General features: G+C 39.1%; 1 protein-coding gene across 1 annotated transcript in view; it reads right to left on the bottom strand.

Annotated features, from left to right (window-relative positions):
* The window catches only part of snx29 (sorting nexin 29), a 376,077-nt gene that overhangs the window by 23,477 nt on the left and 326,645 nt on the right, over positions 1-25,955 (bottom strand). Inside the window, exon 20 of the mRNA XM_061967306.1 lies at positions 22,632-22,771. Coding sequence (XP_061823290.1) covers positions 22,632-22,771 — 140 coding nt within the window. The remainder of the gene's footprint in view (positions 1-22,631; positions 22,772-25,955) is intronic.

The following is a 25,955-nucleotide window of genomic DNA, read 5'->3' as shown; positions in this document are numbered from 1 at the left end:
GAAACTTATCAAGGAGCTTTTTGTATTATTAGGTCCATCAGTGCTAATTATTATAAACTTATCACTTTCCTCTGGCACTGTTCCCCTAGCATTCAAGAAAGCGGTTATTCATCCTCTGCTCAAAAGACCTAACCTTGATCCTGACCTCATGGTAAACTACCGACCGGTGTCCCACCTTCCCTTTATTTCGAAAATCCTCGAAAAAATTGTCGCACAGCAGCTAAATGAACACTTAGTGTCTAACAATCTCTGTGAACCTTTTCAATCCGGTTTCAGGGCAAATCACTCTACGGAGACAGCCCTCGCAAAAATGACTAATGATCTACTGCTAACGATGGATTCTGATGCGTCATCTATGTTGCTGCTTCTTGATCTTAGCGCTGCTTTCGATACCGTCGATCATAATATTTTATTAGAGCGTATCAAAACACGTATTGGTATGTCAGACTTAGCTTTGTCGTGGTTTAACTCTTATCTTACTGACAGGATGCAATGCGTCTCCCATAATAATGTGACCTCGGACTATGTTAAGGTAACGTGCGGAGTTCCTCAGGGTTCGGTTCTTGGCCCTGTACTCTGTAGTATTTACATGCTGCCGCTAGGCGACATCATACGCAAATACGGTGTGAGCTTTCATTGTTATGCTGATGACACCCAACTCTACATGCCCCTAAAGCTGACCAACACGCCGGATTGTAGTCAGCTGGAGGCGTGTCTTAATGAAATTAAACAATGGATGTCCGCTAACTTCTTGCAACTCAACGCCAAGAAAACGGAAATGCTGATTATCGGTCCTGCTAAACACCGACATTTATTTAATAATACCACCTTAACATTTGACAACCAAACAATTACACAAGGCGAATCAGTAAAGAATCTGGGTATTATCTTCGACCCAACTCTCTCGTTTGAATCACACATTAAGAGTGTTACTAAAACGGCCTTCTTTCATCTCCGTAATATCGCTAAAATTCGTTCTATTTTATCCACTAGCGACGCTGAGATCATTATTCATGCGTTCGTTACGTCTCGTCTCGACTACTGTAACGTATTATTTTCGGGTCTCCCTATGTCTAGCATTAAAAAATTACAGTTGGTACAAAATGCGGCTGCTAGACTTTTGACAAGAACAAGAAAGTTTGATCATATTACGCCTATACTGGCTCACCTGCACTGGCTTCCTGTGCACTTAAGAAGTGACTTTAAGGTTTTACTACTTACGTATAAAATACTACACGGTCTAGCTCCGTCCTATCTTGTCGATTGCATTGTACCATATGTCCCGGCAAGAAATCTGCGTTCAAAGAACTCCGGCTTATTAGTGATTCCCAGAGCCCAAAAAAAGTCTGCGGGCTATAGAGCGTTTTCTATTCGGGCTCCAGTACTATGGAATGCCCTCCCGGTAACAATTAGAGATGCTACCTCAGTAGAAGCATTTAAGTCCCATCTTAAAACTCATTTGTATACTCTAGCCTTTAAATAGCCCCCCTGTTAGACCAGTTGATCTGCCGTTTCTTTTCTTTTCTCCTCTGCTCCCCTTTTCCTTGAGGGGGGGGGGGGGCACAGGTCCGGTGGCCATGGATGAAGTGCTGGCTGTCCAGAGTCGGGACCCGGGGTGGACCGCTCGCCTGTGCATCGGCTGGGAACATCTCTACGCTGCTGACCCGTCTCCGCTCGGGATGGTGTCCTGCTGGCCCCACTATGGACTGGACTCTTACTATTATGTTGGATCCACTATGGACTGGACTCTCACAATATTATGTCAGACCCACTCGACATCCATTGCTTTCGGTCTCCCCTAGAGGGGGGGGGTTACCCACATATGCGGTCCTCTCCAAGGTTTCTCATAGTCATTCACATCGACGTCCCACTGGGGTGAGTTTTTCCTTGCCCGTATGTGGGCTTTGTACCGAGGATGTCGTTGTGGCTTGTGCAGCCCTTTGAGACACTTGTGATTTAGGGCTATATAAATAAAGATTGATTGATTGATTGATTGAATTGTATACATTCAACATGATTTGAAGGCATTATTTAGAAATAGTATAATATCATTATAAGTATATAATACTTTTCTGGTTAAAAATATAGAAAAAGAGCAAAAAAGAACATGTCCCATGTGCACCCCATGTCTTTATCACACTGCATTTGTTGTTGTTATTGTTGCATTTAGACACAATATTGACTTGCGTACAATAACCAACGTTGCTAAGCCTCGTCGGAACGCTATCACGGTAATTTGACTGCCGGGGAGCATAATTAAAGCAAACAGGTACATACACATATAGAATATATATATATATATTCTAATTGACTGTGAGGTGGATTGCAGCTAATAGAACATGCCAGATAAACACTTCCCTCTGCACTTTATCACTGTCACACACACACACACGCACGCACGCACGCACGCACGCACGCACGCACGCACGCACACACACGCTCCTTATTTGGCACAATAAAAGGTTACATCCTCATTCTCCAGTCAAACTGCCCCAAACTGCTCTTGACAGCGAAACAAAGGTCCACAAACACTTTGTTTTCCCTAAGGCAGCAGGTCAATAAAGGCGGGAAACACGAGTGAGAGAGTGTGTGTATTTTGTCTTCTGAATAAACCATAAACGTGTCGAGGTAGAGCGGCATACTAAGTGGAAGCAAATCCAAAGAGAGGTTTCTATTCCTGCCAAGTGGGAGAAAACACAGCATTTACAAGTAGGGGAAAATGAAAGGCAAAACAGATCTCTCAGGAGTACACAACCTTGTATCTGCGGAAAAATGGCGACTCCCGCCGAAAGTACAGACTTCCCACTGCATACGGGTTCTCAAATGGTGTAAATCCAACCATCCATCCATTTTCTACCGCTTGTCCCGTTCGGGGTCGCGGGGGGTGCTGGAGCCTATCTCAGTTACACATGGGCGGAAGGCGGTGTACACCCTGGACAAGTCGCCACCTCATCGCAGGGCCAACACAGATAGACAGACAACATTCACTGGCTAAAGAAAAACCCGACTCATGATCGATAATATTTGCCATGCTTTTGTCATTGCATCGTCACGTTATCAATGGAAGGCAGCCGATGTGAAAGCAAAAGTAAACATGCAATGACACGAGACACCACCTTCCTATTGGTGGGGAAAAAACTTTTTCAAACATTCAAAGCACTACAGGCTGTTTGGTTACAGAGGAAGAGAGGTCAGGGTACACCAACACTACAATCTTAAATGTTACACACATGTAAAAATAGCTTAACCAGTCTTCATTATTTACTAGATAGTTACTTGAAATTTAGTTAATTTAGGTACATTTTGTTAATTTCTAAGGTTATAATTACAAAATGATTAAATATTTGTATTATTCGAATTATATATATCTATATATTTATAAATATATATATATATATATATATATATATATATATATATATATATATATACACACACACAGACAAACACACACACACACACACAAACGTGCGCACACGCACACAGCCCTAATATATACAGTCGCGATCAAAAGTTTAAAAATTTTTCTCCATGTGGCTCTCGATCTAAAATAAGTTTGACACCCCTGGGTTAGACACAACCAACTTAAGACATAAACATTACAATTAAATACACAGACTCAGATATAAAAATAAAAATAAAATAATTGCATGACCTTAGCTCAGGACAGATCAAGAATGAAGTCACCTTAGTAGTTGGAGAAGTGTAATAGTGCTGAAGAGCAAGTGTGCTAAATTGCTGTGTATAATACATGTGCTGAAGGAAGAAAATACACATTTCTCTTGGCCTAGTACAGGGGTCGGCAACCTTTACCAGTCAAAGAGCCATTTTGACCAGTTTCACAAATTAAAGAAAACAATGGGAGCCACAAAAATCTTTTGAAATTTAAAATGTAATAACGCTGCATACAAAGATTTTTTTTGCTTTGTGCTATGTAATAACCAGGAGTCTCAGACACGCGGCCCACACCTTAATATGAATATTGAATGTTAGTGCGGCCCGTGAGTTTTTTATGAATGGCGCTTGACAGTGTCATACTTGTCAACCCTCCCGATTTTCCGACAGACTACTAATTTCAGGGCGACTATTCTCTCGAACGTGCCGTGATGGTACAGCATTTAGCACCCACTATAACCAGCGTGCCGGCTCGGCCACACATTGTATGGGGTTTCTGCTTGCTCACGTAAGTGACAGCAACGCATACTTGGTCAACAACCACACAGGGTACACTGACGGTGGCGGTATAAAAAACTTTAACACTCTTACTAATAATGTGCCACACTGTGAACCCACACCAAACAAGAATGACAAACACATTTCGGGAGAACATCTGCCCCGTAACACAACATAAACACAACAGAAGAAATACCCAGAATCCCATGCAGCCCTAACTCTTCCGGGCTACATTATACACCCCCCGCTACCAAACCCCGCCCACCTCAACCGACGCACGGAGGGGGGGGTTGATGTGTGAGGGAGCAGGGTTGGGGTGGGGGCGGGGTTTGGTGATAGCAGGGGTGTATAATGTAGCCCGGAAGAGTCAGGGCTGCATGGGATTCTGGGTATTTGTTCTGTTGTGTTTATGTTGTGTTAAGGTGCAGATGTTCTCCTGAAATGTGTTTGTCATTCTTGTTTGGTTTTGGTTCAAAGTGTGGCGCATTATTAGTAAGAGTGTTAAAGTTGTTTTATATGGCCACCGTCAGTGTAACCTGTGTGGCTGTTGACCAAGTACGCCTTGCTGTCACCTACGTGTGCGAGTAGAAGATGCATACAACAAGAGGCTGGACCGGCACGGTGTTAATATAAATTGTTGAGGGCGCTAAATGCTGCACCATCATGGTACGCCCTTATTATTATTGTAAGGGTGAAAATTGGAGAATATTAATCCCGGTAGTTATCTGCGGGAGGCACTGAAATCCGGAAGTCTCCCGGGAAAATCGGGGGGGGGGGGGGGGTCGGCAAGTATGCAGCTGAGCCGCATCAGAGTGATCAAAGAACCGCATGCGGCTCCGGAGCTGCGGGTTGCCGACCCCTGGCCTAGTAAATCAAAGTGCTGGTCATATAGCACATATCCCTATTACACAAGTATTAACAGATGTGGTTAGGCATGGTAAATTGCACCAAAAACATACATAAGTGTATTTATGTATGAAATATTGCACAAAACATGAATATATAACTTTTGGAATAGAAATAGAATTCCATAGTAATAGTAATAGCCATAGAAATCTATTGGAACTAATGGCCCCAAGCTAGCAAAAATGAATAAAAAAACTACAGTTATTGGAGAGCTTTTTTGCACAGGAAAAAGGCCAGGGCTCCCCACTAATTCAGTAATGTGGAGTTGTATTTTTCATGTACTTGTTTTCGCTGTATTTATCTGCCACACGTTGAAGGCTGGTCCATGACAGTAATGCCTACATTAAACCAGTCGCTGGTGCAAAAAGGTTGGGAACCTTTGATCTAGACATCTAGGAAGTAAAAATGTAAATGTACCGTAGATTAAAAATGACCATAGATCCACTTTCACAAAATGATTTGGCTTGCGTACAATTGGGTCTTTGTCAGAGATTTTGGAATAGCCTACTAACTAAAACCGGAGTACAACTATACAATTATTATTAATGATGAGCTATATAGAATGACACACTACTGATGGGAATACACTGTGTAATGGTTATTTGTTATGTTCCAGAACAACCTTTGTTTTCCGGCTTAGCAGCAGTGTTTTGATCCTGATAAAACCCAACGTGCTCTCATCTACCGTCTATGAAAGAAAAGTTATTTGTGTAATCATATTTCTGACAGTTACAACCAGTCAGACTAATTAAAGCCAATTTATATAACTTTTAATAAGTAACTTTGTGTCACAATGCATGCGCAAATAAGTACTCCTTATCATCATTATTATGACACACTGGTCACCGATCATCGTTAAGAAGTTTCTCCGTCAATGTGGCCTTAAAGCAAAGACTCCCTCAGCAGGAGGTGCGAGGTGCTGAACTTTTCCTTGTCACTTTCAGTTTCTCTTCTGAATACTTTCAGCCTTCTTTCTCTGACTTTTTTCTCAGCTTTCATATCAGATTGCTTGCAATATTTTTATCTGGTCATTTTCCTTTTAAGCTTTTCTTCCGCTAAACTAAAAAAGAGCCAGGATTTTTAATTCATCACTGATCCTTTTGAGGGCTTTTTCGTGATTATTGCAATCTCTAAAACCAGAGTTCACAGCAGCTTTTTTTTTTTCTAATTGCATTTTTTTTTCAATAACATTGAATAAACTTGTGATTATATAAATTTTCCTTGTGTGTTCCTTTTAATCTTAACCTCAAAAAGCACATAATTTCAACAACAACAAAAAAACTACTGTATTGATATTTTACTCATTTTAAACCACAAAGACTTCTAACTAGGTGGCAATAAAAACATATACTCGTAGCTCATTGTAAAATTACTGTACTGTTTTAATTCATTATAACTAATAATAGTAATAATTAATTGTAATTACAGAAAGAAACACCAAAGTATTCCTTATTGTCCACTGTCTGCTCTGTCGTCCACAAGTTGCAGACATTCTTCATGTTTATTTTACGCTTCAAAAGGGTTTTGCCAATCATAAACATTTATTTATGTTTCAACACATTTACCCCATGCAGCACTTTAAGAGCATTTGTGAACGGTTCTGTGAAGTTTCAGGAAATATGGTGAGGTTTCCTAAAATATGTAAAAGATAATGTCAATAAAGCTTTTTTATTCCATTTCAATCTACTCATTTTTATTATGGCAGACTATATGTTGTATGGAATATTGTTCTTTGAGTGCAACAAGAAAACCCAAAGTATTTAATGCCTTTTAATTTATATTTTAACCTTGTAAAATGGTTCTTTGAGTGCAATAGTTTGTTTTATGTCTGTTTACAATCTGATTTTGCTCACTGTAATACAGTTGGTCTGTCAAAGTTAGATTTCTAATTTCTAAAAGTTGTGATGAACAAATCCTTGAAGTAAGGAAGAGAGACTACTTTAAATTGTGCCCTCAGGCTCACTGAAAAAAAGTCAATATTTTAGATGCAAAAAATTTACTTGAGTGTCCCACTAGACCCTGTAATCACTATTTTGACTGAATATATTTAAAAATTTGGGGGGAAAAAATAATTTGATGACGTTCTGGTCGAAAGAATGCGATCTGAGCGCGGGAGCGTTTACAATGAGGGCGCATCGCATATACAGGTAAAAGCCAGTAAATTAGAATATTTTGAAAAACTTGATTTATTTCAGTAATTGCATTCAAAAGGTGTAACTTGTACATTATATTTATTCATTGCACACAGACTGATGCATTCAAATGTTTATTTCATTTAATTTTGATGATTTGAAGTGGCAACAAATGAAAATCCAAAATTCCGTGTGTCACAAAATTAGAATATTACTTAAGGCTAATACAAAAAAGGGATTTTTAGAAATGTTGGCCAACTGAAAAGTATGAAAATGAAAAATATGAGCATGTACAATACTCAATACTTGGTTGGAGCTCCTTTTGCCTCAATTACTGCGTTAATGCGGCGTGGCATGGAGTCGATGAGTTTCTGGCACTGCTCAGGTGTTATGAGAGCCCAGGTTGCTCTGATAGTGGCCTTCAACTCTTCTGCGTTTTTGGGTCTGGCATTATGCATCTTCCTTTTCACAATACCCCACAGATTTTCTATGGGGCTAAGGTCAGGGGAGTTGGCGGGCCAATTTAGAACAGAAATACCATGGTCCGTAAACCAGGCACGGGTAGATTTTGCGCTGTGTGCAGGCGCCAAGTCCTGTTGGAACTTGAAATCTCCATCTCCATAGAGCAGGTCAGCAGCAGGAAGCATGAAGTGCTCTAAAACTTGCTGGTAGATGGCTGCGTTGACCCTGGATCTCAGGAAACAGAGTGGATTTCAAGTTCCAACAGGACTTGGCGCCTGCACACAGCGCAAAATCTACCCGTGCCTGGTTTACGGACCATGGTATTTCTGTTCTAAATTGGCCCGCCAACTCCCCTGACCTTAGCCCCATAGAAAATCTGTGGGGTATTGTGAAAAGGAAGATGCAGAATGCCAGACCCAAAAACGCAGAAGAGTTGAAGGCCACTATCAGAGCAACCTGGGCTCTCATAACACCTGAGCAGTGCCAGAAACTCATCGACTCCATGCCACGCCGCATTAACGCAGTAATTGAGGCAAAAGGAGCTCCAACCAAGTATTGAGTATTGTACATGCTCATATTTTTCATTTTCATACTTTTCAGTTGGCCAACATTTCTAAAAATCCCTTTTTTGTATTAGCCTTACACAATATTCTAATTTTGTGACACACGGAATTTTGGATTTTCATTTTTTGCCACTTCAAATCATCAAAATTAAATGAAATAAACATTTGAATACATCAGTCTGTGTGCAATGAATAAATATAATGTACAAGTTACACCTTTTGAATGCAATTACTGAAATAAATCAAGTTTTTCAAAATATTCTAATTTACTGGCTTTTACCTGTATATCCGATTTATATCCACATACGAAAGAGGCCTGGGTCGTATATGAAAAATTTGGAATTGCGCTGTTCACACTGACATGAAAAAGTCCGGCACAGGTCGCATATGGGCAAAAAAATCTGAATTTACCTACAGTGTGAACGAGGGCTAAGTAACTAGGGTGTAGCTTGTTAACTTGTTAACCTTACATGTAGTCAGTTGTCATTTGTTCAACTGCTTTAGTTATACTAGCTGTGTTCCTCAAAGGTTGACTTTTTTCTCATCATTTGGGCTTCTCAACTGGTGGCCTGCGAGTTCAGTTCAAAAAGCTTGTGAGAGACTAGAGTGCTGTCATAGAGATGGTCTTTGACTATAGCTTTTTTTGTCCCTTAAAAACAGCAGAGCATTCCTGTAACTCTGACAAATTATAGACCAACATCAAATGTCTACTGTAGAGGACGCTGGTTCTTCGGAATATACAAAATAAGATTATAGCGACGGCAGAGGTCCGGCCCTCAAGGTCCTTAGCTTTTTTGCAAATGTGGCCCCCAAAACAATGTAGTTGAATTTCCCTGATTTCTTGAGACAAAACATTAACAAGAGAATAACAGAACACACTGAATGCTAAAATAATTTTGAGTTTGTGGATAAAAAATGTGTTGTTCATTTAACTTGTTTTGTACTGGGCTTTTAAGGGGAACATTATCACCAGACCTATGTAAGCGTCAATATATACCTTGATGTTGCAGAAAAAAGACCATATATTTTTTTAACCGATTTCCAAACTCTAAATGGGTGAATTTTGGCGAATTAAACGCCTTTCTAATATTCGCTCTCGGAGCGATGACGTCACAACGTGACATCGCATCGGGAAGCAATCCGCCATATTCTCAAACACCGAGTCAAATCAGCTTTGTTATTTTCCGTTTTTTCGACTGTTTTCCGTACCTTGGAGACATCATGCCTCATCGGTGTGTTGTCGGAGGGTGTAACAACACGAACAGGGACGGATTCAAGTTGCACCAGTGGCCCAAAGATGCAAAAGTGGCAAGAAATTGGACGTTTGTTCCGCACACTTTACCGACGAAAGCTATGCTACGACAGAGATGGCAAGAATGTGTGGATATCCTGCGACACTCAAAGCAGATGCATTTCAAACGATGAAGTCAAAGAAATCTGCCGCCAGACCCCCATTGAATCTGCCGGAGTGTGTGAGCAATTCAGGGACAAAAGACCTCGGTAGCACGGCAAGCAATGGCAGCAGTTTGTTCCCGCAGACGAGCGAGCTAAACCCCCTGGATGTCTTGGCTCACACCGTCCCTTATGCCACCGAAGATGATCAAGAGAAGAATATCGACCCTAGCTTCCCTGGCCTGCTGACATGAGGGTATGTCTACAGAATATGTTAATTGATGAAAATTGGGCTGTCTGCACTCTCAAAGTGCATGTTGTTGCCAAATGTATTTCATATGCTGTAAACCTAGTTCATAGTTGTTAGTTTCCTTTAATGCCAAACAAACACATACCAATCGTTGGTTAGAAGGCGATCGCCGAATGCGTCCTTGCTTTCTCCCGTGTCGCTGGTTGTTGTGTCGTTTTCGTCGGTTTCGCTTGCATACGGTTCAAACCGATATGGCTCAATAGCTTCAGTTTCTTCTTCAATTTCGTTTTCGCTACCTGCCTCCACACTACAACCATCCGTTTCAATACATTCGTAATCTGTTGAATCGCTTAAGCCGCTGAAATCCGAGTCTGAATCCGAGCTAATGTCGCTATAGCTTGCTGTTCTTTCCGCCATGTTTGTTTGTGTTGGCTTCACTATGTGACGTCACAGGAAAATGGACGGGTGTATATAACAATAGTTAAAATCAGGCACTTTGAAGCTTTTTTTAGGGATATTGCGTGATGGGTAAAATTTTGAAAAAAACTTCGAAAAATATAATAAGCCACTGGGAACTGATTTTTAATGGTTTTAACAATTCTGAAATTGTGATAATGTTCCCCTTTAACACTGTTTTATTGTGCACTACTTGTAATTCAAACAGCACTGTCTTTTTTATTAAATGTTAGTTATTTCTGCAATTTGGCTTTTTGCTTGTCATTAAGGAGTGGTGGGTCCAACAGCCAAACCAGCTAAGAACCACTGTGCTGCAGAAAATGGTACTCATTCAAGATGTTAGTATGTAGTCTCGCCTGTGTCTCTTTTTATGTTGCTTTATCTTAACTTCATCGATGCCTAACTTGTCTTTAGGTAGCCATCAGGACGAACCCTTACAAGGACTAAAGGCAGTATTCCATGCAAACGTACTCTTCCAGGCATCAGTTACTGGCAGCCACAAACACATGCAGTAACTTCGAAAGAACAACAAAATAGAAGCAAAAAACGGCCTGAGGTCCAATGTAGTTCTAATCAATCTCTCTTTGCATCATCCACAAAATAGTTCTATTGCAGCTTCGATATAGTGAGAAGATTACTGAGCCTCTCATTAGCACAAAATACTGTAATGAAGACTTCTGCGCTTTGGATGTTTTTCAGGGCTCCTGGGTGCATTTGTATTCCATCACATTTGTTTAATAGCTACATCTCATTTTAATGTAAGCTTATTTAATATAGAATATTGATTTAAATTAACATCCTACAGGATTCAATTGTTCATTCTCAGAACAAATTTGTTGGCCAGAAATCAACACAATCTGTACAGCGTCTCCTACAGTAAATAACACATCTCAGTCAAAGTGAATACATGTACTGTACACTCCTCACAATACAGCAACCATATGCATTACAGTTAATTTGCTCAAGGGACAATATAAGAAAAATAAACTTAGATACATATGTTTTAAAGAAGTCAGTGTACAGCTTGTGGAGCCGAACAGATTTACTATCCAATGAAGATGACTTAACACCCAATCATTACTGTCTAACCACTGGTAACCTGGTGGTGGTTTTGGGCTGCAGGACTGCTGCCAACACCGGGGAGCTGTGGTTAATTGAGGGAAATATGAATTATTCCATGTAATGTGACATATTAAACAGAACATGATCCCCTCCTTTGGGAAACTAGGTCACATAGCAGTTATCCAACATAATAACAAGTCTATAGAGATGATAAATGCAAGAAGGTGACGGGGTGGCCATGTACGTCTCCAACTCTTATCATCAAATGAAAGAAGTCTAACATCCACCAGCTCTGTATTGTCAACTATATGCTATACTACTTTCCAAGTTATATACAGACTGGGTTATTTTGTCTCTGATGCAGTCACGCATCTGTCTGGAGTCATCAATGTCCCATCCACAGCATCATCTGATTGGTTACACACAGAGCCAGCACGGGTTAGCCAATCAGCAGTGAAAGCTGTGCATGCACAGTACTCACACACACAGTGGAGAGGAGAAAATGATTTGCAGAGTGGAAAAGCACCTTAACACCATTGGTCTTGTTTTTTATGTATTCAATAAATTAAATGTGAACTGTGAACAGCAAGTAGAGGTCAAAGAGATAGAGAGGCGTGCGTCATGCATCATGGAATTATTCGGTAATTAAATACAAGCGGTCACGAAATGCGAAGTAGTCGCCCATGACTGGAGATCTGCCTCCACAAGCCCATGGAGTGTGCAGAAAACCTCTAATAAGGTGCAAAGCACTCTCATTATCACTAAACACAGCTTAGGGACACCCTTCTTAATACCCAGATTCCGATCTAACAAAGGTCTTAACTCATCCTCCTTCTATGCCACATCAATATGGAATGCACTCCCAACAGGTGTAAAAGAAAGTGCATCTCTATCCTCCTTCAAAACCGCACTAAAAGAACACCTGCAGGCAACTACAACCCTAGACTAACACCCTCCCCCCACCACATCCCACCTCCCCGGATTGTAAATAATCAAATGTAAATAATCAAATGTATATACTTGTTCTTATGCTTTCTGAGCTCACTATATTCACTGCTCACTTTACATATCCTACGAAGTCAGACCTACACCGTTTCAATGTCCATTTCTCAGATGATATTATTGTTGATGACTGAAGTGTTGATATCAACCAAACCTAACCCCCCCCCCCCCCCCCCCCCCCCTCCACATCCCACCCCCCGGATTGTAAATAATGTAAATAATTCAATGTATATACTCTGATGATGATTAACTTGTGTGATGACTGTATTATGCTGATAGTATATATTTATACCATGAATTGATTAACGTGGACGCCGACTTAAAGGGGAACATTATCACAATTTCAGAAGGGTTAAAACCATTAAAAATCAGTTCCCAGTGGCTTATTTTATTTTTCGAAGTTTTTTTCAAAATTTTACCCATCACGCAATATCCCTAAAAAAAGCTTCAAAGTGCCTGATTTTAACCATCGTTATAACCACCCGTCCATTTTCCTGTGACGTCACACAGTGATGCCAACACAAACAAACATGGCGCATAAAACAGCAAGCTATAGCGACATTAGCTCGGATTCAGACTCGGATTTCAGCGGCTTAAGCGATTCAACAGATTACGCATGTATTGAAACGGATGGTTGTAGTGTGGAGGCAGGTAGCGAAAACGAAATTGACGAAGAAACTGAAGCTATTGAGCCATATCGGTTTGAACCGTATGCAAGCGAAACCGACGAAAACGACACGACAGCCAGCGACACGGGAGAAAGCGAGGACGAATTCGGCGATCGCCTTCTAACCAACGATTGGTATGTGTTTGTTTGGCATTAAAGGAAACTAACAACTATGAACTAGGTTTACAGCATATGAAATACATTTGGCAACAACATGCACTTTGAGAGTGCAGACAGCCCAATTTTCATCAATTAATATATTCTGTAGACATACCCTCATTCGCTCTCTTTTCCTGAAAGCTGATCTGTCCAGTTTTGGAGTTGATGTCAGCAGGCCAGGGAAGCTAGGGTCGATATTCTTCTCTTGATCATCTTCGGTGGCAGAAGGGACGGTGTGAGCCAAGACATCCAGGGGGTTTAGCTCGCTCGTCTGCGGGAACAAACTGCCGCCATTTCTTGCCGTGCTACCGAGGTCCTTTGTCCCTGAATTGCTCACACACATTTTGGCAGATTCAATGGGGGTCTGGCGGCAGATTTCTTTGACCTTATCGTTGGAAATGCATCTGCTTTGAGTGTCGCAGGATATCCACACATTCTTGCCATCTCTGTCGTAGCATAGCTTTCGTCGGTAAAGTGTGCGGAACAAACGTCCAATTTCTTGCCACTTTCGCATCTTTGGGACACTGGTGCAACTTGAATCCGTCCCTGTTCGTGTTGTTACACCCTCCGACAACACACCGACGAGGCATGATGTTTCCAAGGTACGGAAAACAGTCGAAAAAACGGAAAATAACAGAGCTGATTTGACTCGGTGTTTGTAATGTGCTTGAGAAAATGGCGGATTGCTTCCCGATGTGACGTCACGTTATGACGTCATCGCTCCGAGAGCGAATAATAGAAAGGCGTTTAATTCGCCAAAATTCACCCATTTAGAGTTCGGAAATCGGTTAAAAAAATATATGGTCTTTTTTCTGCAACATCAAGGTATATATTGACGCTTACATAGGTCTGGTGATAATGTTCCCCTTTAAACAAGTTGAAAAACTTATTCGGTGTTACCATTTAGTGGTCAATTTTACGGAATATTTACTGTACTGTTCAACCTACTAATAAACGTCTCAATCAATCAATTCAGTCGTTTGGCAACACTTTGACTATCTGGTGAAATACGGAACAAGAATTATGATGAACATCTTCAACCCTTTTTTTGTTTTTGTTTATTGGGACAACGATTATTAATGTATTTAATATTCGTATGCTTACTATGGTATATTATTTAATTATTATTTATGTGTTCACTGTTCTGTTACAGTGGACAAGGAAATTGGATAAAATTGCTATGGCATGAATAGAGGTAGGATTAAAAAAGCTCTGCTTCTTCCTACTACTTTTCAGACGTGCTGTAATGAAACAACTGGAATTGTGTGATGCATTACATTGTATCGTATGCATGTTCGAAATAAACTGGAACTGAACTGAACGGAACTGAACTTAAACCAGTGGTGTTTAAAGTATGGCCAAGGGACCATTTGTTTGGTTTTTTTATGGACCCCGTTGCACATTATAGACACTTTGTTTTATTTACTTCATACAACTTCCAGAAGTTATTTAATTATTTATTTACATGTTTAGTTAACTTTATATTAGATGCTGCTGATCCTGGGAACTTCCCGCACTTAGGAAAATTTGACATATACAAAGTTAACATATTATTTATCTTTATAAGACATGCTGCTAAGCCTGGGAGATCCCTACACGTTTTTGCTAGAATTAAAAAAAAACGTAAAAATAAAAAAAAATGTTGAAACACAATTTTAAAAAAATGTCTATCTCTAAGAAAAATAAAACTTAACACATTTGCAATCCTGAATAAAAATAATACAAACATTTATAATATTGTGTGCTTTTAGGCCTAACTATTGACAGATCTTGAGTTATTTTTACACTTGACTGTCATGACCGCCTACAGCTGTACACTGTGATATCTGCAGAGGAGAAGTCCACCAGGCACTCAAGACGGCACGGCAGGTCATTCCTGCTGACTGATTGCAGTAAGTGCAAAATGAGTAGAAAGCTGACAGGTAATGACTGGAACATGTCATTTTTGAGATGTTGCTGGTAGGCAGCAGAGTCACTAAGACGTCAGACACCGCCTGCTGTTTTGTGGCATGTGTGAGGTGTTGAACAGAAATTTCATGTTCACTCCGTTTTGTACAGTAGATTATCATAGAAATCCCAATAGCTTTGATTAGCCGGCCAAATCATTTGTTATCATGTATTTCCTTTTTTTAAGATGGCGAGTTGTCCAGGGTGTACATTGCCTTCCTTCCACTCGAATGCAGCTGGGATAGGCTCCAGGCAAAAGTAAGGAGAAAAGGTTGAAGAGAAAGGTATTTTAATTCATGCATTTCTTGTTCAAGCCTGTGAAAACTTCCCTAATTCGTTTGACATTACTACCGACAAAAACATCTAACTTTACGCGGTGTGCGTCTTCAAACCTCCGTTTGGACATGTGTGTGTCGAGTGTGCAAGCGTGGGGTTTCCCCCGGTGCTCCAGCTTACTCCTATACATTCCAAAAATATTCATGTTAGGCTCATTGGAGACTGTAAATTGTCCGTTAATATGAATTGTTAGTGTGTGATTGTTTGTCTATATGTGCCCTGCACTTGGCCATGCTGATTTGGGTTAGCTTGTCAATGAGCTAGTCCATTCTACGTAAGCATTAAGCTAGCGGCATTAAAGAAGACTTCATCCTGCATAACTGTATTGTTTTTTTCAGTTATTCCAAACTATATTATTAACTTTAACATGATTCCTACATGTATATGCACTTTGTGTGTGTGTGTGTGTGTATATATATATATATATATATATATATATATATATATATATATATATATATATATATATATATATATATATATATATATATATATATATATATATATATATATATATATATATATAGTGCAGTCACTAGAGGCAGATGAGGCGGGGCCTCACCTGCCATCATGGAAAGAAAAAAAATGTAAAAAGAAAAAAATATATATTAAATTGTTAAATGTATCCAGTGATTATACTATAAAGTTATTTTCCATTTAACTTCACCAGTTTTAGATTATTTGTATTCAAAATCGCTGAATTTTCACATTTGCCGTTCAAATACTGAGAAGAGACGGTGCGGTGAACAGCAGCCAGTCGAGGCACGTCACTCAGTGCCTCAACATGGACGGACTCGGCTAACTGCTGGCCTGCTGTGCAGTGAGACCGTATTGCTATATGAACTATATTATACATGTCCATAGTTTAGTTAGCTGAGGTATATAATGTACAGTGTATTTTGTCAACAACTGTATGTGTGTAAAGTATTTCCTGTGCTGAGCGATCATAAAACGGCTGCAAAAGACGCACTGGCTGAGGCTCGCCTCCTGCACCCTCGCCGTAGAATGCACGGCAACCCCTGACGGGAGTGTTATATCAACTAAAGCCCACACTTAAACTTTCCACGTGCAAGATTGAATCTATTTAAAAAAGTTATTTCATAAGAAGCCAAAAAGTGCAAAAACAATAATGTTCGTGTTGGAGGAGTTGTGAATGACTGCAGGGCCACAACATTAGGTACACTACACCTGCAGACTGCAAGTGTACCTAATTCACAACTCCTCCAACACGAACATTATTGTTTTTGCACTTTTTGGCTTCTTATTAAATAACTTTTGTAACCTATTTTTATGGGCTTTCCTCTTTGTGATGTTAAGTTCCTGTTATGCGCTGTTATACAGTATATGCCTTGAGCTCTTATTTTGAAGGCGCTGAGAGCGGAAGTGATGTCATGTTGCGGAGGTTTTTGAAAGAAGGTAAATAAAGTGGTCCTCGTGTAAACTGGAGCCTCCGTGTTTGTTATTTTGTAGTTTCATACAGTATAGGCGACATTTATAAACCCTCGGTTACACTTTTTTAAATAGATTCAATCTTGCACGTGGAAAGTTGAAGTGAGGGCTTTAGTTGATATAACACTCCCATCAGGGGGTTCATTAATCCAGCACAACAGCGGCGCACTTATATGTAAAGGTAAGACCATAATAACGTTTTTTTATTAAATGTGCTTTTTTGTGTGCTACAGTTTGTATGTGTAAAGTTAAAGTAAAGTTAAAGTACCAATGATTGTCACACACACACACTGGGTGTGGTGAAATGTGTCCTCTGCATTTGACCCATCCCCTTGTTCACCCCCTGGGAGGTGAGGGGAGCAGTGGGCAGCAGCTGCGCCGCGCCCGGGAATCATTTTTGGTGATTTAACCCCCAATTCCAACCCTTGATGCTGAGTGCCAAGCAGGGAAGAATGCTGGTATGAGCTTTTAAACATAACCCGTTAACTGCTGCCAATCAAATGGTGAATAAGATACTCTTTAGGGTTCATATGTTTGTAAATCTGACTGTGATGAAGTCAGTGCCTCACCAGCCATGAACCTCACCGCACGTCACTGATATATATATATATATATATATATATATATATATATATATATATATATATATATATATATATATATAATGTACTTTCCTTAGTGTGCTTAGTTTTACAGTGTCTTCATTGTGGAGATAATTAACAAAACACTTCAAGTTATTTTCATTATCTCTAATTCAAAAAATATTTGGCAAACTAAATTGCCTTTTACAACAAGCAGCCTAGCCCCTAGCCACACCTCCACCGCTTGTGGGTTCAAACCCCGGCTGAGTCACACCAAAGACTATAAAAATGGGACCCGTTACCTCCCTGTTTGGCACTCAGTATCAAGAGTTGGAATTGGGGGTTAAATCACCAAAAATGATTCCCGGGCGCGGCCACCGCTGCTGCTCACTGCTCCCCTCACCTCCCAGGGGGTGATCAAGGGTGATGGGTCAAATGCAGAGAATAATTTCGCCACACCTAGTGTGTGTGTGACAATCATTGGTACTTTAACTTTTTAACTTAACATACAATATATAGTGGCAATCTAGGGAAAACCCTGAGGTATTCTCTTTACATTGTGCTTTTTTAGTCTACTTTTCTTTTTTCTTTTTTTTTCTTTTATTTCTATAATTTACCACAATCCGATAAAAAGCGAACCTCTTTCGTCGGGGATGAGCATGTGACGTGACATCATCAAGTGAGCAACAACAACTTTCTTTGACTATTTAGATCACGGGTGTCCTAAGTGTAGCACGGGCGCCTTTTTTTTTATTTGCCCTCGACAGATAGTAAAAATAAAGTGAATTCATTATTAATGAGATATTACTACATCACAAAGTATATTTTGGTAAAATAGCTTGGCATACTGACCTACATTGGATCTTTAATGTACAAAATGTATTGAAGTGGGCTGCCGCTTCCTTGAATAAATAAAAAAACCAGCCCTCAATAGAAAAAGTTTGGACACCCCTGATTTAAGTTAAGTTAAAGTTAAAGTACCAATTATTGTCACACGCACACTAGGTGTGGTGAAATTTGTCCTCTGCATTTAGCATATGAGCAGTACAGTTAGGGATGGAAATCGAAAACCGGTTCGTGTTTAGAACTAGTGTATCAATTCAAACGGTTCTCTTAGCGATCCTTCCGGGTGGGGATGACGTCGCGTAGTGACGTCAGATCTCAAAATGGCAAAACCTGGGCGTAACAAACGCTCTACAGTTGACTACATTTTATAAGAAAAGATTGAAACAACGCTACTTATAATATTTATAAGACTGCTAGTTCATCAAGAGGAGGACTTACGAGCAATATGCTGAAACATTTGAACACACAGCATGCAATAATCATAAATGAAAGTCCCATTTTTAACCGCTCCTTTTTAATCCCAGCAGCAGTAACGCTAGCACGTCATCTGAATACAAAAACTACTAACTAACACCTCCTATCATGTTAGCGCTATTATTTGTCAAATTGACACATTTCACTGAGCAGCGACTATATTTGTGGTCAAAAGTTTGTATTTTTTGTAGGTGGATGTTCAATTGCAGTCGGACAAAAGTTGCATGTTTTCCTGAAACCAGATTTTCTCACAGTCATATTATACAGGTGAAACTCATACAATTAGAGTATAGTGTAAAAGTCCACTCATGTCAGCAATTCATTTCAAATGTGAAACTAATTTGTGATAATAACTTATTACATGCAAGCCTTTATTTGTTATAATTCTGATCATCATGGCTTACAGTGTTTGAAACCTTACCATTTCTGAGATGTTCAATTCAAAGTTTTCATAAACTGTAAGCCAAAATCATCAAAATTATAACCAATAAAGGCTTGACATATCTCACTTTGCATGTAATAAGTTAATATCACATGTTACTAAATGTTACATTCTTGTGTAAATTATACTACTTATGTGCATCTTGAGACCTCACTGTAGGTTTTGTAAAATTGTAAGGTCATGTTAACTCTAAACTCAACCAAATTGATGCTAATCCACCCTTTTTCTCTTTTTTTTCCAAATACTCTTGCTTCTGTTAAGGAACCGAATCGTTAAGCAGAAGCAAAAGTAGATTAGGAACCGGAAAAATCTTATCAAATCACATCCCTCGGTACAGCAAATGGATGGATCGAAAATCCTTTGTCATGAGCCAACAATGCTAATTAAAGAGAGAAGGGGAGTGTAATTGCAGCTGGAACTAGCCAATGTGTGAGTGAGTCGTATAAACACAGTAAACAGATTTTTCTGGAGGTACACCTCATCCCACACAAGAGGGTATGCAGTGGAAAGGAGCTGCCGTAATGTACGTAGGCGCCTTAATGCAGGAGCTACGGATGTCCCGATACAAAAATAATATCAGTCTGATATTATACAGTTTCAGCTTGCATGTAACAGCTTTGATATAAGCTCTGACACAAGTAGTCCTGCAGTGTGTTTACATGTGCAAAGTTGGACAGCAAGTAAACATCTGAATTTCATCCAACAAGCACACAAAGTTGATCTTTCCTTTTTAGTCAAGTCATTTACAAACCCCGTTTCCATATGAGTTGGGAAATTGTGTTAGATGCAAATATAAACGGAATACAATGATTTGCAAATCCTTTTCAACCCATAATCAGTTGAATATGTTACAAAGACAACATATTTGATGTTCAAACTGATAAACTTTTTTTTTGCAAATAATCATTAACTTTAGAATTTGATGTCAGCAACACGTGACAAAGAAGTTGGGAAAGGTGGCAATAAATACTGATAAAGTTGAGGAATGCTCATCAAACACTTATTTGGAACATCCCACAGGTGAACAGGCAAATTAGGAACAGGTGGGTGCCATGATTGGGTATAAAAGTAGATTCCATGAAATGCTCAGTCATTCACAAACAAGGATGGGGCGAGGGTCACCACTTTGTCAACAAATGTGTGAGCAAATTGTTGAACAGTTTAAGAAAAACCTTTCTCAACCAGCTATTGCAAGGAATTTAGGGATTTCACCATCTACGGTCCGTATTATCATCAAAGGGTTCAGAGAATCTGGAGAAATCACTGCACGTAAGCAGCTAAGCCCGTGACCTTCGATCCCTCAGGCTGTACTGCATCAACAAGCGACATCAGTGTGTAAAGGATATCACCACATGGGCTCAGGAACACTTCAGAAACCCACTGTCAGTAACTACAGTTGGTCGCTACATCTGTAAGTGCAAGTTAAAACTCTCCTATGCAAGGCGAAAACCGTTTATCAACAACACCCAGAAACGGCGTCGGCTTCCTGGGCCTGAGCTCATCTAAGATGGACTGATACAAAGTGGAAAAGTGTTCTGTGGTCTGACGAGTCCACATTTCAAATTGTTTTTGGAAACTGTGGACGTTGTGTCCTCCGGACCAAAGAGGAAAAGAACCATTCGAATTGTTATAGGCGCAAAGTTGAAAAGCCAGCATCTATGATGGTATGGGGGTGTATTAGTGCCCAAGACATGGGTAACTTACACATCTGTGAAGGCGCCATTAATGCTGAATGGTACATACAGGTTTTGGAGCAACATATGTTGCCATCCAAGCAATGTTACCATGGACGCCCCTGCTTATTTCAGCAAGACAATTCCAAGCCACGTGTTACATCAACGTGGCTTCATAGTAAAAGAGTGCGGGTACTAGACTAGTAGTCCAGACCTGTCTCCCATTGAAAATGTGTGGCACATTATGAAGCCTAAAATAGCACAACGGAGACCCTCGGACTGTTGAACAACTTAAGCTGTACAAGCAAGAATGGGAAAAAAATTCCACCTGAGAAGCTTAAAAAATGTGTCGCCTCAGTTCCCAAACGTTTACTGAGTGTTGTTAAAAGGAAAGGCCATGTAACACAGTGGTGAACATGCCCTTTCCCAACTACTTTGGCACGTATTGCAGCCATGAAATTCTAAGTTAATTATTATTTGCAAAAAAAAAATAAAGTTTATGAGTTTGAACATCAATATATTTGTCTTTGTAGTGCATTCAATTGAATATGGGTTGAAAAGGATTTGCAAATCATTGTATTCCGTTTATATTTACATCTAACACAATTTCCCAACTCATATGGAAACGGGGTTTGTACAAAAAAGTACACATGGCAGGCTACAAGCTACTAGGAGCGAGCAGCTACACAACAACTAAGCACACAATAGCACACAAGCTACACATGCGTAATAGAGAGTTACATATTACTTACTGATACAAGGGCTCCAAGGTGAAAAAGTATAGGAAAGCATTCAGTAACAACGTTTCTGCATCACTCAATTTACTGCATCATGAGCTGAATTTATTGAATATTGTAAACACTAGGTGTCGCCAAAAACAAATTATTACTTCACTTCAAAAGCATAAATACTTCATAAGGTTGGTGTTCTCATATTATATTAATATCTGCCATTCCTCAAATCTCCAATAACGGTATTGTATCGCAAGTGAAAAAGTTGTATCGGGACAACTCCAACAGCACTAAAACTGGCGAAAGTTGACGAGCGTATCCAGGGGTGAAAATGAATGCAGTGTACGAAAAACGTGTACATGTTGGCAGGTCTGCTTTTGTGTATGACTGCCTGACTTTTTGCCAATACACCATACATCCAAGACACGCAGAACATCAAAATATATAGTACATTACTGTATAAATAAATAAAAATATAACAGTGTAGTTTATGATATAAAAATAACAATATAACAGTGCAGTATATAGTAGAACAATAACAATATAAAAGTCTCCCTGTCCTTTTTCTTTGTTGTGGTGCAATGGAGGCCTCTGCCTATAAATTCTGCCTTGCAACAAGAGGCAGCGTAAATGTGCAACACAAAACATTACCTAACATGCTGCGTATGATTGGCTTTGTGTTGTCAATGTAGTTTAGAATGCTGTCGGAAGAAAACATTGAGTAATTATGATATGAATACAATACGAGAAAGCTATAGGTTTGCATGGTACAAAAGCCGAAGTAAGCAATTTGGCTGCCCACCATTTTTAAACCATGCAAAAAAAAACATCACTGCATTTGATTTCGTATTATCTCTCCACCACTGTTCCTCCAGCAATCAAAGTGGAGATTGTGTACAGCACAAAGCACATGTGTGTGTCCACTTACAGACAGAAAGGCAGCAGACACAGCAGGGTCTCCTTTGTGGGGCGGGCCGTAAACTCTGGCAGCGTCTGGATGAGTTTATTCATGACTGTACGAAGGTAACCCTGCAGCTGCTTCCTTCTCTCCTCCACAAACTTGGCTTCCTGTAAAGACACACGATGGACAGAAGCGCTGACTTTAAATCTATAAACAAGCAAATCTTCACACATTTTCAATTCGAGGTCAGATATGATCGGAGAAACTAGAGGTGGGCACTACTGGATATTTAAGTATTGATCCAATACCGAGTAAATACAAGGCCAGTATTGCTGATGCGGACACCAACATTTTTTGAATTTCTTGATCATGATTATAAACAGAATAAATTGCAGGAAAAAAGTTTTCAGGCAAACTAAAAAAATAAAGGTTTTATCCATACTTGCCAACCCTCCCGGATTTTCCAGGAGACTCCCGAAATTCAGTGCCTCTCCCGAAAACCTCCCGGGACAAATTTTCTCCCGAAAATCTCCCGAAATTCTGGCGGAGCTGGAGGCCACGCCCCCTCCAGGTTTATTGTTAGGCAGTTTCATTAACGTCCTCCCAGCGCGGCAACAACACATAACAACAGCAGTCACGTTTTGTCTACCGTAAAGCAGTTTGTCTGCCGTAAACAGCAATGTTGTGACACTCTTAAACAGGACAATACTGCCCTCTACTGTATATGCATATGTGACATTAACATCTCCGGCTTTTAGAGAGTGCAGTGCACAACTGCGCACACAACAAGGAGACGAAGCGGAATGCATCATCAGAGAGGGTGTTCAGCATGGTTAGAAAAATAGTGACAGAGAATAGAACAAGGATGGACAATTCAACCCTTAACTCAACAATGAGTAGATGAGTGTTATGTGTGTGTATATGTGTAAATAAATGAACACTGAAATTCAAGTATTTCTTTTATATATATATATATATATATATATATATATATATATATATAAATAAAATAAATATATATATATACAGCTAGAATTCACTGAACGTCAAGTATTTCTTATATATATATATATATATATATATATATATATATATATGTATATATATATAGCTAGAATTCACTGAAAGTCAAGTATTTCTTATATATATATATATATATATATATATATATATATATATATATATATATATATATATATATATGTGTGTGTGTGTGTGTGAAATACTTGACTTGGTGAATTCTAGTTGTAAATATACTCCTCCCCTCTTAACCACGCCCCCGCCACCCTCCACCCCCCACCTCCCGAAATCGGAGGTCTCAAGGTTGGCACGTATGTTTTATCAATACATATGGTTGGGAACAATGACAATAATTACTAAAATATGGTACAATGTAACAATATATCAAATAATACAAATAATCGTATTCACTTTTATTACATACAATTGTTTGAGTATAATAAAAAAAAAGGACAAAATAACTTAACAAAAGCAAAAACTAGCGTTGATTCTTGGAGTTTTAACTTGGATTCTTGGATTTAACAACATACAGTATAAATACCCTGTGTACACACTATTCAGCATTCAGTACACCAAAAATGTGTCGATTTTTGGTAAAAAAAAAAAAGTTTTTTACTTTTTTTCCATAGAAAACCAATTGTATTCACTGTAAGTGGGTAACATTTCATAAGTATGTGAAAATAAAGCAATGACGTGACGCAGGTATAAGACGATTCAAGTCAATTTTCTTGACTCAGTCGTAAAACGGCATTTTTCAAGGATTCAAGGAACTTTATCGTCATATGAAATGTAGTACCCAAGCTGCCAGATTTAGCCCAGTGAGTACTACAAGAGCGATATTTAGTTTTTATTAAAATTATTTACTATTCTTTTTTTTACCATTTACGGGTGGTCTAACCCCCACAATTTGCAGTAATTGACTGTATTTGAACAACACAAGAGAATACACTGATGTAAAATAAAGACATTGACAAATATTGCTGTTATCATTCTAGTATTGATCTGATGCAGATAATAATAATAAAGTAATAAACATATCGATATTTGGATTGATCCACCCATCTCCAACAGATATTAGTAATCTGACATGAGTACGCAAAAAAAAAAGTATCTCAGATTAGTTTATTTCACAGGACAAATACGATTGAATTGATTAATTTTAGTATCCGCAAGAAGTGGAAAAATAATGATCAGTAACAGTTGAATGTTATACGTGTCAGTTCACATTAAAACATTTAATAATGCCTAAGTAAATCTTGTATATGTTGAAAAGACAGCGTATTTGTACAAATTGATAGCACATATTTGTCCACATTGCTGACCTAAATCCAATGGTAAAACATTAAATAACACATTTATGGTTCTTTGGCCATTCGCATGTTGATGTTGAATGAAAACCAGCACAGATGTTTGTTCACCCAGTCTTACTTTTTCATGGAGAAAACCACTGGAGGCAGAGGCATGGAGCCACATGGCCCATGTAAGCATGCATAATTGTAGTCCAGCAAGGCTTAGAACAAAGCCTGGGCAAAGCTCTGTTTTACTGGAACGAGCATCCCTCGTGAAAGGGCCAACATTTTCCTGAATTTAAACTACTGCTTTTCTTTTGATCTAAATTCCAAATCCCAAGGACACTTCATCGAGTCCCCTTAAAAGACACTCTTCAAAGAACCGTTTGTGGCACTAACGGTGTGTAACATGAATAAATGGAAAACCAAAAGGACCATGAGACTTCATTAAACTTTCAGGTACTTATGGACAAAGCGTTGAGATGCTTTAAAGTAGAAGTGACCAAGGTCCAGGCTAGGAGACACTTTGTATATTTGTATTAGCCTGCAACATAAAAAAAATATGTATTGTGATAGCCATTTTTGTTTTATTTATATTTCTCTAGTACTGCATATATTATTAAGATAAATTAGTTATTTATATGTTGAAAGATGGCCATTAAAGCCCACTACGCTGCTGCACTTTAATGTTGGTCATTGTGGTGGTGCTTGATGAATACTTGGGCGTACTGTGCTATTGTACTTTAATTTTGCTCATTATGGTTGTGGTAGCCATTTTTGTGTTATTTATATTTCTCTTGTACTGCATATATTAAGTTAAATTAATTATACATTTTTTGAATTGCCATGAAAATATGTATTTGATATACTGCAAGTTAATTTATTGAAATAGAAACCGTCATTTACATTCTGTGTAATACACAGCACCTGTAACGAGAGGTCACGCTAATATGGCTCTGACGTTACTCTGACAATAGCATATAGGGGCACACAGATAAAATTGATTGGACAAATGTCAGGTTGAGAAATTGGCGGTGAAAAC

The sequence above is a fragment of the Nerophis lumbriciformis genome, linkage group LG11 (genome assembly GCF_033978685.3).
Source record: "Nerophis lumbriciformis linkage group LG11, RoL_Nlum_v2.1, whole genome shotgun sequence".
Lineage (NCBI taxonomy): Eukaryota > Metazoa > Chordata > Actinopteri > Syngnathiformes > Syngnathidae > Nerophis > Nerophis lumbriciformis.
This window is presented reverse-complemented; position numbering and strand designations above follow the sequence as displayed.